The sequence below is a fragment of the Cynara cardunculus genome, assembly GCF_001531365.2.
Source record: "Cynara cardunculus var. scolymus isolate 2C chromosome LG 1, CcrdV1, whole genome shotgun sequence".
Taxonomy (NCBI): domain Eukaryota; kingdom Viridiplantae; phylum Streptophyta; class Magnoliopsida; order Asterales; family Asteraceae; genus Cynara; species Cynara cardunculus.
Window position 1 is genome coordinate 35,548,579 of NC_037528.1, and position 16,000 is coordinate 35,564,578.

General features: G+C 34.6%; 1 protein-coding gene and 1 long non-coding RNA gene across 2 annotated transcripts; both read right to left on the bottom strand.

The window, feature by feature from the left end:
* Positions 1–6,255: 6,255 nt before the first annotated feature.
* On the bottom strand, positions 6,256–8,837 carry LOC112507997. The gene is made up of 3 exons (XR_003068589.1): positions 8,668–8,837; positions 8,537–8,584; positions 6,256–6,414 (listed from the first exon to the last, which is right to left on the bottom strand). It is a non-coding gene; the product is annotated as an uncharacterized LOC112507997 (long non-coding RNA).
* Positions 8,838–9,692: 855 nt separating this feature from the next.
* LOC112503736 (probable disease resistance protein At1g61180) lies at positions 9,693–14,574 on the bottom strand. Its single transcript, XM_025107756.1, has 6 exons — positions 14,477–14,574; positions 11,705–14,357; positions 11,064–11,582; positions 10,303–10,953; positions 9,907–10,129; positions 9,693–9,805 (listed from the first exon to the last, which is right to left on the bottom strand). Exons 2-6 carry the CDS (start codon positions 14,327–14,329, stop codon positions 9,693–9,695), a joined length of 4,131 nt encoding a protein of 1,376 aa, XP_024963524.1. The 5' UTR covers positions 14,330–14,357; positions 14,477–14,574.
* Positions 14,575–16,000: the final 1,426 nt, after the last annotated feature.

Consider the following 16,000-nt stretch of genomic DNA (forward strand, 5'->3'; position numbering starts at 1 on the left):
ACAAGTATGAGTGAACGGAAGATACAGTCTCGAACAAAAATTTATCATATACATACTTATATATATATATATATATACCCAAAAATCCATCATATACATACATACTTATATATATATATATATATATATAGAACCTGGCAACTAGCTAACCAATAGGAAATCATAATTATATACTTAACTACTAAAAAATCTCATCTATTTAGGCTGCGACAAAAACGGTTTCAAAGAAGAGGACAATGGATATTTCCAAGAACATTACGCATTTTAAACAGCTCCAAATACTAATCTCAATACCTTAATTTCAACCCTTTGATGCCTAAATCTAACGACAAACCAGTAACCCAGACCGGAAGATCAAACTCAATTATTGGACCATGGAACAGCAGCAAATTCGACTGAAAATCGAATCGTTTAGGCCCGTTTTCCGGCGATTAACACCTCTCTTGGCAAGAAGACAATGACAGCTATAATTACCAATGATAAGCAATTATTTTAGGACTAAAATCAAGAGGGAAAGAGCAGAATTTTGGAGTTTTAATGGTGACTTAAGCGAACCCTATGCTGCTGCCATTATTATCAACCGAACCGATGTCTTTCGGGCCACCAAAACGACTCCAAGTCTACCCAAAGAAACCCAAAATTCACAACCCATTACTGATTACATAAATTCGAGGCTGGGACAGAACTTACCTCCAATCGACGGGAAATTGACGAGCCCCCACTTCAAACTATTGTTCCTTTTCTCTCCCGCCTTTCGATCGATTTTCTTTCCTTAGCTTCTTGAGGTTTCTTTGGGATTGAAAAAAAAAATACTTAGTTGAGACGTGGTTTGAAGATGAGATAAAAGGGGGATTCAACGCTAGCAACTCAAATTTACAAATGGGTTTAGCAAGGTTAAACCCTCAAACTTGAGCTATTTAGAAAATCGGCCCAACTCAATGTACACCTGCTGAAATTATTTAGCACATTGGGGGGGGGGTGCATGGTGGTCCTTATACATACCTTTGTAGAAGCTTCGGATACTTTGTATGAATCAGCAATAATGGAGTGAAGCCACAAACCAGAAAACAGATTCTGCACACATTTCACAACGCATCAGAAAGCACTCCAGATCTCTGCTTCTAATCTAATATCTATGCACAAACACAGAGCAGGTGTATGTATGCATTGCAGCAAGCCTCTCCGTAAGATATTAGATTGGTTGTGGTTGTGCTCATGGAGCTAAAAGTAGTTGCCTGAAGTTGTGAGATGTGTGCTTGGCTGTTATTATTATTGATGAATGAATGCTTGAATACTTTTAAGATCATTTCTGTACATTCTATTTACTTTGATAAACTAATGAAGGGTTGAGATCGTTTTTAACATATACCTTTTACTTTGATAAACTTAATAAAGGGTGATAACATTAGCATAAAAGGAAATCCAAGAGGTGAGACCATAGATACCAAGGATGTAACAGTTAAGGCAGATACTGTTGCTTTTGAATAAAACAGGTTCCGTTTTTAAGCTAACAGCCATATGCTAGTCTCAGACTCTTGAATCATTTTTCTCAACTCTTGTATGGACTACATGTTCTTCATTTGATTAATCCTCTTTAGAAAAGGCATGGTTTACCTTGAAAATTGGCTGTCTAAAGTCTGGACTGTGCAATCAAACTTAAGGCCCGTGCGTCCAGACTTGTGGTTTGTGAAATCGACTGTTCGTAACTCCGGACTGTAGGTGTCGTTTACCAAACACTTGAATGCTTGAACTTCGACAATGCTTCTCTGTTTTGCTGCCTGAAACATGATATCAATCAAAAAGAAAGAAAAGGGAATTAAAAACAAAACTACAATGACCAATTTGACTGTTTATTGTAAGAAGTTACAAACATGCCYTACAAATCAGAGATGGGGGTTCTTTTTTCTTGCTAATTTTTACTGGTTTTGGGTGTTAAGATGATGCAACCCATCCAGAGTCTATAAGAAGAGAGATTGGATTGTGGGTTTGTTTTCATGTGAAGAAGCAGCTCCACTGAATCATTGATGCATCTGCCATCTGGTCATGATGATCCTCCTTTCTGATCTTGAAATATTTCATCTCAGACCAAAGTCTGGAACCTGTAGCAAAACACATAACTTTATAGAGTGCTTATTTTAGATCACCATTTTTATTGTTCTGATCCTTTACTCACTCCAACAGAACAATAACTTTCCTTAATGGATAAAACTGTCTATATGGATTAATTTGTTTGTATATGTTGAGAATGTTTTTGTTTTGAAGGAGCGTGTTTTTAATTGGAAATGGCAGGTTTAGAAAAAAAATTAAAAACTTGACTTTCTAGATAAAGTTTTTCCTAAAAGGTTACTGAATAAGCCACTTTTTATATCATTAAGCCATCACCAACCAATCATGTATAACTAATCAAATGAGCTATGAGTCATATTAAGCTTATTAAGCAGCTAACAAATAAACTCTTAAATGAAAAACAACCGAACAACCCCTAGTTAAGCTAGAGCTGTAACACCGTTGTTATAAAACGTCCAATTAACCCATAATCACCACAACATTAATTCTAAACCTCCAAAACATACAGGATACAAACTTTAGTTTTAAAACCACCAAAAATGTTCAAATGGTTTGACCCAATAAAGTCAAACACAACCAAAATTATTAATTACTTACAAACCGAATGAATCTAAACCATCCGGGACATAATATAACTACCCGGAATGATTAAAACATATACATGCCAAAATATTACAAAAAAAGAACATCACAAATCATGTACCAGAAACTAGATCAAGTTCTTCAACTTCAACCGAATCAATTATTTCACCGGATCCTTTCCCTTGTCTAATTCTTTTCCTGAAAAAGAAATATGTTGGAGAATTCGGATTAAGCACAGGGCTTAGTGAATTAAATGAACTAAACAAAGAATATTAGCATTACACATGCGCGCGCGCGCACACAAACACACACACACATATATATATATATATATATATATATACGGTAAGAAAACGAATAAAAGACATAATAAGAGAATCCGTTCGTCCGTACACATACCAAAACATACCGTAATAAATCAACAATAACGATTCCAATGATCAATTTATGAGAATCTACTCTTATCAACGATGTCATACCGTAAACACGTTCCAAAACATTAGTCATAGCAGACATACCTTCCAGAAGCACCAAACACTGGAGTATGTACATTAAGTTTCATGAGCATTGGATGCATATAACTCAATTTAGCCCCATGACTAATTAATTTTCATACTTCAATTTTTCTATTACAGCACTGTATTCTAGCCCTGTTTTACCCCACTTAACCTCAAAATTACTCAATGACTTCTAAATGTGAATTAAACTAGACTCAATTACATTTACAATGGAACTAATATCGTATCTACATGATTTTTCTTTGATTTTATACAAATTTTGCAACACAGTAGCTATGGGCTGTCGGAATTCAGTTTGACAGCACTGTGCAAAGTGCATTTTTTTACCATTCTTAAAGTTGTAATTAGATTATGACATCTCTATATAAAATACACTAAGAATCCATGCCTTTCAAATGCCACTGGACTCACTCTTATACGATTTTTCTATGATTTTATACAATTTTTTCTAAAACTGGATAAAACATTAACCACCTAATACAAAAAAAATTCATAACATTTCGCACGGACCTCCGTTTTCGATAAGGTTTTCGCCTATGCGTTCGTAACTAGATAATCTATAACTTCCAATAAAAAAATCCAGAAAAAACCTCCCAATAAAAGCAGTTTTACATATTTGCAAGTGTTATGCTTTCCTTTGCAATTTTGTCGTTTTTGATTTTGGGTCCGGAATCCCGTAAAAAATTTACGACCCCTCCAGCGACTCCTAATAGGTCCAAAACTTAGTTCCAAAGCTTAAAATCCCATCAAACACCTCCCGTTTGAGTGTTGTGCACGTAGTTTACCGAAAAAGCAACGTAATTTGTAAAACTTGCATAAAATGCAATCTACGTGACTTTTTCGACTTCCGCCACTTTTAACATTTCATATTAACTTATTCACAGGTGTTCCAACCTTTACATCACCATTTAGATCATACGTTCAAGTTTTGGGTAGATTTTTCCCATTTAGGCACTCTAGTTACCTACCTGATTTCCATTTAGGAAATACACTTTGTATTTTGAACCCTCACATTGTCTGATTATGCCATTTGTGAGGTGTTAGAACCAAACTTATCTCCTACATCTCATTCTAACTATGGATTCTACTTATAGCTCACTAGTACACTAGGCATTTCAGCAAATTCTCTTTTTACACAATTAGCACGTAAAGCATGTTTTAACATATAATACATATTCAGAATCACTAGTTAAGCATATTTAAGAGGGCGGATGTTACAAGAGCCATAAGCAAAAAAATAGCAATAGGTAACCTTAGGGGCTGTTTGGCAAATACTGAATGATTGAGTACAGAATGATTAAATGATCAGAATGATTTAGTCTATATATGAAAATGGTTGTTTGGGAACTGTTCTGGATCAACAGTTTGAATGACATAAAATTATCATTTTACCCCAGTCTTGTGTTTAATGAAAATTAACGTTTAACAAAAGTTCTGATGGAAATTTCTAGATTAAAAATAGAAAATAATTAACGGTCCAAGCCAATGCATGATATCATATCAATCTAAACAAGCATAACAATTGTTTGTTCAAGTTTTGGCATAACAAAATATCACATGAAATGCAAGTTCAAACCCAATATGTTGTGTACAACATCTAACTTGAAACATTTAACACCAATTGATTTGCAATCTCATTATGCAAATTAGCCATGTACTCATTGTCTTCGGACCCCAAGGCGTTGCATCTATCTCGTCTTCCTCGCCTCCGTCAATTTGTTCTTGTGCTTCATTGATGAACATGAAGTTACTGTCGTAGTCCCTGAATAATTGATTTAGCATATTGCATCTTCTTATAAAGTTATAGATTGCGAAACAAGCAACTGCAATGTTTCTTCGTATTCGAAAAGGATAAGGGGCCACTTGTTTCAAAATTAGGAATCTTTCTTTCAATACACAAAAAGCACGTTCGTTAACATTTCTGAGTTGTGCGTGGGCATGATTGGATCTTTCTTCTTTGGTCAACGCACGTCAACGTAGAGCTTGGTGAGGAAGTTGTAGAAAGACTGATTACTTTAAACCCCTTGGACCCTAGAAATTATATTATGCTATCAAGCATATGCTATCAAGCATATACACTAAGGCTGGTCGTTGGAAAGATTTTTCAATAGTTCGAGCTTTAATGAAGGAGAAAGGTCTTGTAAGAACTGCCAGCTGCAGCTACATTGAACATGGACACATGATTCATCGTTTTCTTGTGAATGATCAAGCACACCCTGAGAGTGAGTATATATGCTAAGTTAGATGAAGTTATCAAGAAAATTCAAAAGGCTGGATATGTACCTAATTTGAAGTTCATTCTAAATGATGTAAAGAAAGAAGTTAAAGAAAGTTTGGTGAGCAAACACAGTGAAAATCTGGCAATTGCATTCGGTCTTTTGGTCTATAATGACAGCAAGCCTCTGATAATCACAAAGAACCTGAGGATCTGCGGTGATTGCCACAACATGGCAAAGTTTGTATCGTTTGTTGAAAAGTGTAAGATCATCATTCGTGATACAAGGAGGTTTCATCATTTCGTTGATGGGTTATGCTCTTGTTGAGATTACTAGTAATATTCATTTTTCTTTTAGGGGAGGGGCAATTGATGCATGGAGGTACCTGCACCTAGAGTAGACATGTGAAGATAATATGTTGTTGTAATCTTGAAAAAGAAAGCCGCAAACTTGTACCAAAACTTCCCTCAAATGATTGAAACAATACCATATATTGTTAGCAAAGAGTAGTGCTGCATTAGAATTCTACCCCAAAAAGTGGTGCTGGTTAGTAGCGAAGTCGATCAAAGGGCTGAAATAGCTCCCAACTGTGCAGAAATTATGTGTGGTGATTACTATTTCAATTTCTCAACTGATACAACCACCTGGTCAAGAGATACTAAGGATTATAAATATACAAGTTCATATACTGTAATTGTAACACCCCCATTCCATAGGAACGTAGATTGCTTCGCCGATATATATAACCTTCAAAATATTGTCTCCAATACAAAAAAAAAAAAAAAAAAAAACCTTTGAGTAACGAAATTAAATATATCCCAACAAAGAAATATACATCTCTAAACAAACCACTTCAAGCACCTTCCAATAACTCAAGGAAAATCCAAATACAACCTTAAAAGAAATGCTAGTCTAATAGCCAAATAAATAAATCCAATAAATAAATAACGTAGGACTAAACCTCTCGAAACCTTTGAAATCGAGATCCTGGTCTACTCCCCGTCACAAGACTTAGCCGCCCCCTTGATTACCTGCTACGAGGAATAAAAGAAAACACGGCTGAGCCAAATGCCTAATGAACGGATAAACAATTATAGTAAAATGGTAATACAAACACGCCAAAATATCGGGCAAAACGAGTACCAAAATCTCAGTAAAAGCAACAAATAACATAACCACATGAAAGCATATGAACGGACAAACTTAGCTCGAAATACGCATATGGTACCCCCATAGGTGGTTAGTAGCTTGACTTACCCGGAGTTAACTTGTCACAACGAAAAGAATGTGATGTCATATAGTCTCAATTAAGAGTAAGAGCAAAATGTATTGACATCGAATGAATGATCAACATAAGTAATGTAAAAAAACATGTTGAATGAACAAGTAGCTGTAACAATTGAGAGGCTCAAACCGAATGGTACGTAACCGATCACATCTACCAACATATGTACACTTAGACTTAAAAATCATATTAAAATGTTACCAAACAATTAAATAGCATGATTAGGACATGTTCTACTTGCCATATATATATATATATATATACATACATACATATATATATATATATACATACATACATACATACATAAATAGATGGATGAGATTGGTTTGCACGGTTTACACAAATGCGGCAGGTTTTTATTTGAACGCTCATCTATATATATATATGTATGTATGTATATATATATATATATATATAGATGAGCGTTCAAATAAAAACCTGCCGCATTTGTGTAAACCGTGCAAACCAATCTCATTCATCCATTTTCTTGATCAATGACCAATATTAGTTTACTTTATTTTAGGAAATTAAAAATATATATATATATATATGAAAATTTTACTTTATTTCAATAGTAAGGACAAAAATGGTAAACAAAATTTAACATTTGGTAACATCCTTCTAGATATTAATGACACTATTTTCATTTTTTAAAGCAATATATTATTTTTAACTTTAAACCACATCCATCAATAAAACATATAAAAAAATGAATATAACACACCATATTCAATTATATGGAATGAATCGTTTTAAATTTTGAATTACATTATATGAATGAAATTGGTTTCACCATGAAAATGTTTCGGTTTACATTATTTATTTGCACAAAGACCCGAGTGAAACCTGTTTCATTTTCCTTTTTATAATTTATTTTCAAAATGCACCTGTTTCATTTTCCTTTTCATCAACAAAATGGATCAACTACACCATCAATGCAACGGTTTCACCATAAAAATGTTTCGGTTCACCTAATTTATTTGCAACATGAACCGGTTTCACGTTCATGAAACCTGTTTCATTTTCCTTTTCATAATTTTTTTCAAAATGCACCGGTTTCATTTTGCTTCTCATAAAAAAAAGATTAACTACATCATCAATGCAACGGGTTCACCATAAAAATGTTTTGGTTCACCTAATTTTTCTGCAACATGAACCGGTTTCACGTTCATGAAACTTGTTTCATATTGTGGATTTTTTTTTGTTCATCTACGTTTTGATGATTTCATTCTATAATTCAATTGTTTCATCAAGACACGTTTCCTGATTATAATTCATGACAATATATGAAATCCAAATTTTTAATATAATTAAATATTTAAATGTTACCATTTATATAATTTCCTTTATTACGTTTTCTTAATTAAGATCTATTAATAACTTCCATATTTAATAGAAAATATTGTAAATAACCGAAATACCCTTATTGATTAAATTTAATTAGAAAAAAAGGAATTTTCCTATTGGTCGAAATTGGTTTACACGGTTTCAATATATATTTGGGATCATGTGAGACCAGCCTGTTTTCGTGAGACCCGTGAGACCACTTTTTTACACTTGAAACTTCACAGCAAAATGCTGTGAAGGTGAATTTTTTTAACCTTCACAATGTTTTTTCTGTGAAGTTTCAAGTGTAAAAATGTGGTCTCACGGGTCTCACGAAAACAGACTGGTCTCACGTGAACCCAACCCTATATATATATATATATATATATATATATATATATAACGTAGAACAAGCACGAGTGAACGGAAGATACAGTAATGAACAATTTGGAACGGTCATTAGTTAAACAAGAGCTTTAGGGTTTGCAAAAAAAATATGTAAAAGAATAAAATAAACGAAAAGGGTTAGGAATCCGTACCTTAAACTCCATGAAGCCTCGATCAATCTTTCTCTAGAATTTGTATCCCTGTAATTAAAACAAGAATGTTCATATTAAAATAACATAACTTAATCTCACAAATTAGAAGGAATTGAATATCACAAACCTACCTCTTGTGTTTTTTTCCTTATAAAGGAGTTGATGTCATCCTTTGCCTCACACCATCCAAAACTTGTTCCTATTACCTCTAGCTTTGGAGTAGTAGACTGTCCCTTGGTGAAAACTGTCATTCTTGGACATCTTCCTATTATCAAAGTATCTAATGATGGCCATTGAAAAGCCTGATCACTCCCCAAACAAAATCCCTCCAATCTTTCAAGTTCAGCAAGTTGTAAGAATTTTAGACAAGGGAAGGAAACCACCTCGTTAGTGGAATCTCGCACTGCCTCCACAATTACCTTCAAATTGGGGCAGCCATATATAGAAAGGTGTTGCAGTTGGACTAAACTAGCAGCCATGCCATGAGAGAAAACATGTTCCAGATTTGTACAAGAGTGAAGTGATACACTTGTGAGGTTTGAAAGTTTGGATGGTATCCACCAATTACTCTTCCATATAACTTGTTTTTTCTTGGAAATTAGTATCACATCATCTGCAGATTGTGTTTCACCATTTGTCCCTTCTACTACTTCAAATACCTTTTCTGCTTCTTCAATATCTCCAACATTTTCTACGTTAAACAACTCATGGCTTGGAAATATTGCTTTACTGTCAAAATCAATAATATATAGTTCGACTAAGTTGGAAAAAGACCAAGGGAATTGAAGTAACTCTATTATATCTGCAGCAGTCGAGCAGGAACTTGACTTATAGAGTTGACCCTATTAAGAAAAAGACATACATCGGTCAACCACATTGATAAAAACTAAAAGAATGTTAATTAGTTGTGGAAGGCACATATTACAACTAGAGGTAGGTTAGTAATTAATTTTATAGTTCAATGAACCAGGTAACAACATATTTTACCTCATGTGGTGCATTGGTCCAATCAAAGTTGAGGCCACATTCAAGACTATGTTTGCCTACACCTGTATGTATGTATTTCAGTTTCGAAGCCATCGAGTGACCAGATGTGAAAATCATCATTTGCGGACAACGGTAGATCTCAACCTTATCCAATAATGGCCACTGGAAGTCATTCTTCCCCAAGAAGAACCCCTTGAGACTTGGTAAACCAACTAGTGTAAGGGTCGTAAGACGAGGGAAGACTACATCTTCCAATCCTATTATGTGCTCTCCATTGTCTTCCTGCTTCACAATCACTTGTATTGCAGAGCAATCACTTATCTTCAACTCCTGGAATTTCTTAAGGCTCTTAAGTACAGAAGCTGTGAATATATATTTCAAACTGTGGCATCCGGCAATATACAAGGTTTTTAGATTGGGCAATTCAAGTGAAGTCATATTTATCGGCGTTGGGATTGTAACCGTATCACCACTTCCTTCACCAATATTAGCATTGTCACCAACCGCTTGGTATGGAATCAGAGCTAATAAGGCATGACATTTCTGTATATCTATTGTTTTTGCGTATTGGAAAGAGGACCAATATGCTCCACCAACTTGATAACACTACAATAGATGACAAAAGAAATTAAGTTAATCAATTGAGATATCATATACAACAAGCGAATATTAACGAAGATCATGAAATATACAACTGATAGCACATTTACATATAAATACAAAATTTGAAGTAAATAGTTAAATTTTCACGTGATAGTGATAAAAAAACGAAACTATACCTGGGATTTATCATAAACAGAAGAAGCAGTAACAGTGGAAGTCATGAGTTCCTTGCCCCCGCAGTTGTTACCACCACCGTCGATACACTTTAGACATGGTAAAAAACCAAGGGTGAGATTGTCTAAATGTGGGAAGAAAGTGGTATTTTTGTGGCAAGATATAGTCGTAGCCATTTCTTCATATTCATCGTCTATGTTAGAAACAACCTCTTCCATAGCATCACACGACTGTATTGTGATGCTAATTAAGTTGGATAGAAGTTTGGCCATGAGAGGAGAGAATAAGTACTTTATACGGCCACATGAACTAAGGGTTATGCTCGTGATATTGACGAATGAAGAAGATTTCGGTTCTTGTTGAGAAACTAAGAATTGGTTCCAATCGTACTTCCACACATGAGTCATCCTCTTCAGACCACGTAATTCCAGATCCTTGAGGTGAGGGAGTAGTTGCGGTTGGTGATTATTCTGAGTTGTTGCCAACTTTCTACAACTTGAACTCTCTATCTTAAACACCACCTCCACCCCTTCAAAATAAAGTAACTTAAGCCTATGAAGTTGATGCAAATTATGCATGAGATAAGATGGGAATGCAACATTATGAATATCATCATCCACTTCTGACATCTCTTGATTGTTTGTAACATTAATCTGCATATATTAATTCCAACAACAAATGTAATTAGCAAATTCGTTTAACAAAAATTAAATTGCATCAACAATTTTATAATGAAACTGAAAGTTAGGATGACACAACATACCTCTTCAGTGTTGCTTTTATTTTCTCCCCAACCATCACTGCAATCTACAATAATCTTCTTAAGTGCCCTCATGTCAAAGTTTGAGGTGGTAGGTGCGAATACATGTCTTAACCTCTTGCATCTTATTATCACTATGCATTCAACACTTTGAAAGCCAAGAATGGGGAGACTAGAGTTGACTACTCCTTTCACCCTCCAAACCTCTCTAAGTTTCCTTAATCCAATTGCTTTAATGGATCTTAAGTTATTGTTCCCTTCCTCAATTTCACCAACACATGATACCAAATCAATATTGAATAACACATCAATAGAACCACAGTTGAAAACTTTAAGTTCTTCTAGATGACACAACAACGACATTGGATTGCTTGGAAACAAGTTCACAAGACTATCACATTTTTTCACTTGAATCATTCTCAACTGACTAACCTCATTACTACTCAAATATTGACTTGGCCATATCTCCGTCAACTTCTCCATCTCCGTAATCGTCAAATCCTTCAACTTAGAACTCATAACCTGTATCATAATCAAATAACTACATTCAAATCAAGTAATATTGTGACTTCTATTACTAACGCAATCTACTAGAAAATTGAAGTTTATTACTATAACTTTTACGTTAACTAAAGCATATGTACCTCTTTCTTTAGAAAATCTTGATAAATACTAGTGAAATTTGGAAGGTTATCAAGTTCCAATACTTCCAATTGTGGGAACTCAATTACGTTGCCACCCAGCTTGCACAAACTCATTAGCATTGGTAGATTACTCAAAAATAGTAACTTCAGAGCTGGAAATTTGATGACCTCAACTTCACAATTCTCATCATCTATAAGTGTTTCTAAAGCAGGGCACCCGATAATTTTGAGGTGCTCAAGCTGATTCAGACCATTTGCCACATGGACTGTGAAGAGGTATCTCAAATGTGCACTCTTACAAATATGAAGGACTCTTAAACTGAAAAATGGGCATCCAAAACGATGCAAGGATTCCCCTAAACAATCTCCAAGATCATTTATACCATCCACTTGTAAAACAAGCACCTTTGTTTTTCCAAACAAATCATTCACCCTAGAATCCAAAAGTTCACATTTGTTGGTCACCAAGCATAATGTGTTTTCGAGTGAATCTTTGTTTCGAAGATCATAATCATCTAAAGAGCATCCCAAAGAGATCTGGAATCTTTTAAGTTTCCCAAATGACATATTCTTTGGCAAAGCATTGTTGCCAAAAAACTCAATTGCTATTTCATCAAGGTTTTTTGAACACTCCACTAATTCATCACCATCGGCATGTCGTCTAACCCCACACATATAAAGCTCTTCAAGTTTGACCAAACTTTTCAAGACACCATCATCAATACAAAGATTACGACAGCCTGTCAAATCAAGTAACTTTAGCTCCTTCAAATTTCCAATTCTGGATGGTAACTTTTCTATTTTGCAATAGGTAAAACTAAGCAATTCCAAGTTCAAAAGATCGCCAACAGGAGAGCAATCAAACATAAATGGACATTCATGGATACTTAGCATTCGAAGATTACTCGAGTATTGAAGTGATATGGGAATCAATGGATACGTCATTCTTTCATACTCTATTACTTCAAGTTTTTTCATTTCTTGATAAAAGTCTTCAGGAAACGACTTCTCTCCATTCATAAGCTTCAATAACAAGAGGTTTGGATATTTACGATCTCTAGGAAACTCAGACATTCCTGTGCATGTTATTGAAATTCTTTTGCAAAACTCGCTCACAGATTTTGCAGGCCACTTTGACATATCACCGACAACTGAAGCATGTTTCCCTTCGGAACAAATGTCTAAAACAAAAGCACGCACTAGATCGTGCATCTTGACACAACCAACTTCCTCACTTTTAATCAACAAATTTGCATGTATGAGTCGCTCAATGCATGTGTTCAACCTGTTTCTTGCTTTTGTTATAGTATCCACTTTGTTAAATATTCTCAAGCCCCAACCGTACCTCACTAAGTCCTCCACAGGAGTATCGAAATCTTCGGGAAACAAACAACACAACAACAAAGTTGATCTAGTCTCTTCATCATGGAGATTTCTGTAGCTTATCTCAAAAACTTGATGCACGGCTTCATCAACATCTTTGTTCTCTATTCTAGAACGTGTATCTTCCCAYACATGCTTGCTTTTACCTTTAAGAGTACRRGCTATGGTTTTKATGGCAATGGGCAGACCRTGACATCTATTTGCAATATCTTCTCCTATCTCACGGAGCTCAAGATYGAGATCATCATCATCGGAAACCTTTACAAATTGGAGAAAGAAATTATATGCTTCTGAGTTCTCTATGACTTTCACATTGAGAATTGAATCAAGTTCAACTCCCATCGTAGTACAAACACCTCGGTCTCGTGATGTCAATAATACCTTAAAATYGATACCTTGATTTGGCAATGGACTTAACCCGATATCATTTAGATCAATGAACTGCCATACATCATCTAGTATTATTAGGAACTTCTTCTTACCACCATCAGAACGGGCCTCGAAACTTTTATGAAGCTTAATAGCTCTAGCTGCTGTAGTGGTTTCTTTTAGATCTAAACTCAGGAAGTCTGCTATAGCTTGCTGAATGAGAAGCACCTCCATCTTTTCCCCTATAACAGCCTCAATAATAAAATCAAACAACTTCTTTTCACTTACAACTTTCTTTAGCTTTTGCACCATTATGGTCTTCCCGACTCCCCCCATCCCACATAAAGCTATCATGTGGGTTTTGTTGTCTGGTTGGAGAGCTTCAAGTGCTTCCATAAACGTCGGCTCTCTTGATTTAAAGTCATTGTGATGACTTGATGGTGTAGAGGTGGAAAGCTTCATGGAATCAACTTTTCCAAGAGGAATTGGATGATCAGTCCAATCAATCCTAGACTTTTCTTCTTTGAGACGGTGGATATCCTGAGTGATCTTAAAGGCTTTCCTTCCTAGCCTATGCCTAACCTTGAGATTGAAGCAACTGTCGACATCACTAAGACTTGTTTCCCGTACTTGTGCTTCAATATTTCCTACTTTTTCCAACCAACCACTGACCTCCATTGGAACCATAAGGTAATTGCTTTTGTTATGGTTTATGTGGCCTTCAACACCACGTCTTGTAGCTTCCAACTCTCCCATTCTTGTACCCATATCGCTCACATACTTTTTGTAGGAAATAAAGTAACCGAGGTGTTTCTTAACGGGAACTACGAGAGACTCAACCAGAGGACTAACAATGGCGGCAACAATCTCCATTGCTCGATATTCTTACTTGTGCAAGCACCTACAGATAAGCAAACAAAAGGGAAGTTTATGCAATATGAAGAAATGTATTAATGTAAGAAGAAGGATTACATATTTGACAGTTTCTGGACATGGCAATGGAAGAAAGCTTTCATTTACCTCAAAGAGGATGGTTCTGCTGCTGCTGCTGCTTGTGATCTTCTACGTCAACAATTCTGAGGAACAAGACTAAGAAAAGATGACAGATTATAATTTGAAGGAGATGCTTTTTGTTTTGTTCATATTCAAATAAAAAATAATAAAAAGTTAATGCAATTCGATGAGTGGTCTCCATGACCCACGTGATTTCATTACCACTAATCTTGATTGCATCAATTCCTATATATCAATATAAAATAACAAAAACAAAGTCCAATGTTTGTTGCATGTGGAGGCGCTGTAGATGCTCTTAAAACCAGGGTTTACCGGTCAAAATTACCCATAAAAGGTTGTGTTTTATAATAGTATGCAGCTTGATTCCAATAACCTGCTTTAATCTGTCTGTATATGTTTAGAAAAAAATTAAAAACTTGATTTTTCACATAATGTTTTCTTTTTAAAGTTAATGAGTAAACCATTTTTTATATCATTAAGCCATCACCAAGCAATCATGTATAACTCAATCGAATAAGCTATGAGTCATATTAAGTTGCTAACAAGCAGACTCTTAAATGAAAAACAACCGAACAACCCCTAGTTAAGCTAGAGCTGTAACACCGTTGTCATAAAACGTCCAAATAACCCATAATCACCAAAACATTAATTTTAAACCTCCAAAACATAAGGGACACAAACTTTAGTTTTAAAACCACCAAAAATGTTCAAACGGTTTGACCCAATAAAGTCAAACACAACCAAAATTATTAATTACGTACAAACCGAATGAACCTAAACCATCCAGGACATAATATAACTACCCGGAATGATTAAAATATATATACATACCAAAATATTACAAAAAAAGAATATCACAAATCATGTACCAGAAACTAGATCAAGTTCTTCAACTTCAACCGAATCAATTATTTCACCGGATCCTTTCACTTGTCTAATTCTTTTCCTGAAAAAGAAATATGTTGGAGAATTCGAATTAAGCACAGGGCTTAGTGAATTAAATGAACTAAACAAAGAATATTAGCATTACACAGATATATATATATATATATATATATTTTTTTTTTCATTATGAAATAGTTTCATTATGAACATGCTTCATCATTATGAAACCTTTTCATTATGCATTTAATATACTATGCAACCGTTTCTTCGTAATGAAACTTTTTCATATGAACATTAATATATTATGCTATGGTAATATGAAACCTTTTCATTTTAAAACATTTTCATATGAAACAGGTTCATAACCGGTAATTTTTGATACAATGTACCTCAAATCATTCATTCATTCATTACATAACAAGATATAATTTTCATGAATGTTTCTAGCTTCATTGAATAAAAAAAAACAAATCAATTTTTAATATTTTGAGGAGTGATCAAATGAAAACCGCCCTCATTCGTGTAAACCGTGCAAACCACCTTCATCCGGCGATTTCATTGTTTAATCTTATGAAATTTTTTCATGAAATTGTTTAATCTTGTGAAATTGTTTCATATAATACTTTTTTTAATGAAGTTGTTTCA